Source organism: Amphimedon queenslandica, unplaced genomic scaffold (assembly GCF_000090795.2).
Source record: "Amphimedon queenslandica unplaced genomic scaffold, v1.1 AMPQUscaffold_10080_Cont17580, whole genome shotgun sequence".
In the NCBI taxonomy this organism is placed as follows: Eukaryota; Metazoa; Porifera; class Demospongiae; order Haplosclerida; family Niphatidae; genus Amphimedon; species Amphimedon queenslandica.
The window spans coordinates 1-4,181 of NW_003549649.1; the positions used below are offsets into that span (position 1 = coordinate 1).

The 4,181-nt window shown below is 35.8% G+C and overlaps 1 protein-coding gene across 1 annotated transcript; it reads right to left on the reverse strand.

The window, feature by feature from the left end:
- Positions 1–318: 318 nt before the first annotated feature.
- Positions 319–798, reverse strand: LOC105315466 (V(D)J recombination-activating protein 1-like). Its single transcript, XM_011410132.1, has one exon. The coding sequence runs from the start codon at positions 796–798 to the stop codon at positions 319–321; it is 480 nt and encodes a 159-aa protein (XP_011408434.1).
- Positions 799–4,181: the final 3,383 nt, after the last annotated feature.

Below are 4,181 nucleotides of genomic sequence, written 5' to 3' on the forward strand. Positions count from 1 at the left end.
CATTTGCTGTCTGTTGCGGCTGGGTCTTAATGTCTTCCAGTGTCAATTGCTGGCTCTCTCTATGGCTATCACAATCTTCACTCTTCATTTCCAACTTCACTGGTTTAATACATTTCTCACACCTAACAGATAATTCATTGAACATTTCTTTAGAAAGTGCTGAGAGCTCTGTGAACGTGTTGTCAGTTGACTGATGCTCATAAGAACAGCCAGGACAGACAAAATGTGACAATTTGGAGAGAGCAAAGAACAGCCAGGACAGACAAAATGTGACGATTTGGAGAGAGCAAGACAACAGTGAGTACAAAGCACTGATTTTCATGGAATGGTTTCCAGTGGTTTGTTTGCAGCACAGCTACATATCTTACAAGTATTATCAGCCTTGTGCTGCTCATCTACTAGCTGAGCAAGAGAAAACTGAGGAATCCGATATCCTACTGTTCGAATGTGCTGACAGATGAGAGTTGGCCGCCCACTGAAATACCTCTGCTTTGGTCGTCCACCTTTGTTCAAAACATCACAGACTTCACATGATTCCTCACTATGTGGTGACCATTTTACAGGAATATTCTTCTGTTGAAACCGCTCAGCATCCTGTGAGATCTTCTTTGCTGTCAGGTAGCAGCTGTTGCAGAAGTGTTCGGGATGCACCGCTGTGGTGTCATTTGTCAAATCAACACTCAAGTATTGCTCAAGTAATGATACATATTTGATGCACTTGTATTTGGTCTTCCCCAATGCTTTAGAGCACACTCTGCAGTGATTATTGAGGTTGTTTTGGTGAAGTTGTGAAGACATAGCTATGAAAAATTTATGATTTTTATTCAGCCAAATCTATTTTACAAAATATAAGTTCAATTCTTTAATATAAACTAATGATTACATATATATTAAGCTATTACTATTTATCTTCTTTGTACTAGTGGCAAAGGAATAGACCTCATTACTACTACATAAAAAACCAGCCCAGGAACTGCCACCACCGGGACGAAAAGGCCTTGCTGACAACCAATTATCAGCCAGTGACAGCCACCCTCATCAAGTAGAAGTGGTTACAGCAAAAGACCCACACTTGGTCCTCAATCAGATCCTAGTACTAGTAGCAGTTGCAACATTTAACGATCCACTGGAAGTAGTAACTACAAAAATTAAATTATTCTCAATTATTAAGCATATACAATAACAGAGTTGAATGGATATGGGGATGGTGAGAAGCTTTCTGTAGTTGTGTACATCTTCCCAACTGTACCAAGTAATGCTGATCAAAATATGGCAATACTGTGATGGTAATATACCAGCACAAGTACATGCTAATATGAGCCTAAAAATATTAATGCCAATAAATGTATAATTACTTTCCATTCACATTATACTTCTGTATCTACTACATAATAAACTTGAGTTACGATTACAGGACTCAACTATCATTGAACTGAAATTCAGCACAAATCACATGACTTATACTATAATAATAATAGTAATAATATAAATAAATATAATTTTGATGATTATAATAATAAAATAATAACAATAATAATAATAAATAATACCTGACTGTAATTGATCACCCTTTGGTCAACCATACGACACTATCACCAACATGTGCGTTCCAATAGCTGATCCTATATCTCTGCACAAAATGGCTGCTCTTCGTTCCCCATGACAAATACCTTATTTTATATTAACACTAATTTCAAACACATTATAACTACCTGAAGTATTGAGTATAACTAGTATCATGTGATAAAGCCTCTAAATGACCCTCTTTCCAGACTAAATCAGCAAGTAAGTGAGACAGCATTTCCAGCGCATTCTTTTAGTGCCAAAAGACCCCTTAACTCGATCAAGCCTAACTAGAACTGGTCCTTGTCTTCTTTGAGAGTAAAATGTAACTCAATTTGGTACCAAAACCCCTCTCTGCCTGCGTTTTTCCTTGAAGAAGCAACATCATCTAGAGCAGACAGTTTTACACGTGAAAAAAAAGGAAGCCACCATGCCCAGGGCACTGCCTTTTATACCACACCTTCTCGTTTAAGGTATTTTACAGTTACAAATGATTCAATGATTCAGCAATAAGGTGTAATGTAACCCTTTCATATCATAGTGAATGTATAAGACTATTGTCTGACTTTGTGGTAAGTAAATTAATTTCTTATAAATAATCATCATTGAAACATGTTTTGTTGTAGCTCTTTGATCAGTGGTGATTTCACAATGGATGAGGTTGCAGTTTCCAGCTGCACTGCCGGTTTCATATTGTCATAGTCTTAGCAATCAAATACATACTAAGATAGAATATTGTGAGATGCCATACTTTTTTATTATTGTTATAGATTATAATCTAAAGCTATAATTTTTTTGATGATTAATATTGATTCTCTGATTTACTATGACCATGGTATGTATTTTCTTTACTCGTTGATATAATGAAGTAATATATGTCACATGTATTTGTATTGTAGGAAGATTGAGGCTGAAGTATTAAATTGTTTTCCGTTGTTGAACAAACACTAATTTTAAGCATTGATTATAATCTCTGTTTTGGCTTTACGTTTAAAGATATTTAACTTTTCTTATAAGTTTTTAATATAAGAAAAGTTGACTTTATACATGTACACAATAATCTAATGAAACTTACCGTTCTTTGTTGAGTTATTGCTGTTTCACCTGCACCTGCCCCTTCCTCTAGGCCTGGCTCTCAAATAAAATGGCCTAGAAAGGTGATTAATTGGTATCGTTATAAACTGCAGATCATAACTAAAATAATCTTACAATTTCTGAATTGATTTGGCGCAACTGCCATATGATGAGCTGCTCTGCCTTTACAGAGAAGCAACATCAAGAGGGCCTCCAGCTCCAGCTGGATGGAGTGCTAGAGCAGCAGGGGGAAGTGGCAGAGGACCTCAGCCACTTGTGGCGGACCTTCAGCTATCAGTGGAGGACCTCCAGCTACTGATAAAGGACCGCAAGCCACTGTTGGCAGACCTCCAGCCAGAGGTGGAGGACCCCCATACACTGATGGAGGACCACCAGCAACTGGTGGAGGACTTCCAGCCACTGGTGGAAGACCACCAGCAACTGGTGGAAGACCTGCAGCTACTGGAGGTGGTGGAGTAATTGGTGGGGGTGGTGGAGGAGGACCAGCATCATCTGGTGGTGGTGGTGTTGGGACTCCGTGAGGTGGTGGTTGAGGCCTTACAGCTAATGGTGGTGGTGGAGGAGGAACCCCATGATGTTCATAATCCATAAACTATAAGAAAACATGATGATAGCTAATGTAGTTTGCAACTGAAGTGACTTGCTGCATTCACAGAAAAAGGTTGCAAAGCAAAATGGCGGAAAAGTTTGAGAGCTGTGAGCTGAAAAATGGCAACTAAAGCTGAATGTATTCTATGTAAACTGAAATAGTATCAGAACAGGTCATACATCTCAGTAATGACAATAATGATTAATAATTATGAGCAAGGCTGTGAATATACTTAATGATTCAAAAATTCAAAAAAATGATTGTATGAAAACTGTTTTAAAATGCAGTAGGTCTTCTTATTTCAAAATTAATTTCTCCATTAAAATTAATACCTAAGGAAAAAATTATAATTATCAATAAAAAGGTTTAAGTAATTAATTTATTAATAAGTATGGCAACAAGTAAACAAAATTGATTTCCATTAAGAAAGAAAAAGTAGGGTTGTCAATAAATAATAGAAGTGAGGTGATTGAGTTCAACCATAATAATAATTACTAGTCCAATTAATAATAGTAAACTTTAATTAATGAACAAATAACGTCTTCATAAGGTAATACAAAAATTTGAAACCCTAATTTGCAGAAAGTGATCACAGGCAGACTACAATAAAAATAGCATTTTAATAGTAATTATGCCTCTGTACCTATTGATTGCTCTACTACATTACTATAATGTAGATTAATTATCATGAAAAGATTTTTCAACCAGTATTAATTCAATGAATTACTGTCATCACAATAAAAAAATCTAAATTATGAATAAATATTTGGCTATTGCATTTTTTGAATTTTGTGATTCAATACAATATCAAAAATTTTTATTATTAATGTATATAGTTATTAGGAATTATAGTTGGACTCGCTACGCTTGTGTAGGCTGAAACTAAGCAGTTTGCTTATCATTCCTTCATTAAAATTTTGCATTTTCAAGGAAA

Excerpts from the sequence above, each read along its gene's own strand:
- LOC105315466 (XM_011410132.1), bottom strand. The coding sequence starts at position 798 with ATGTCTTCACAACTTCACCAAAACAACCTCAATAATCACTGCAGAGTG.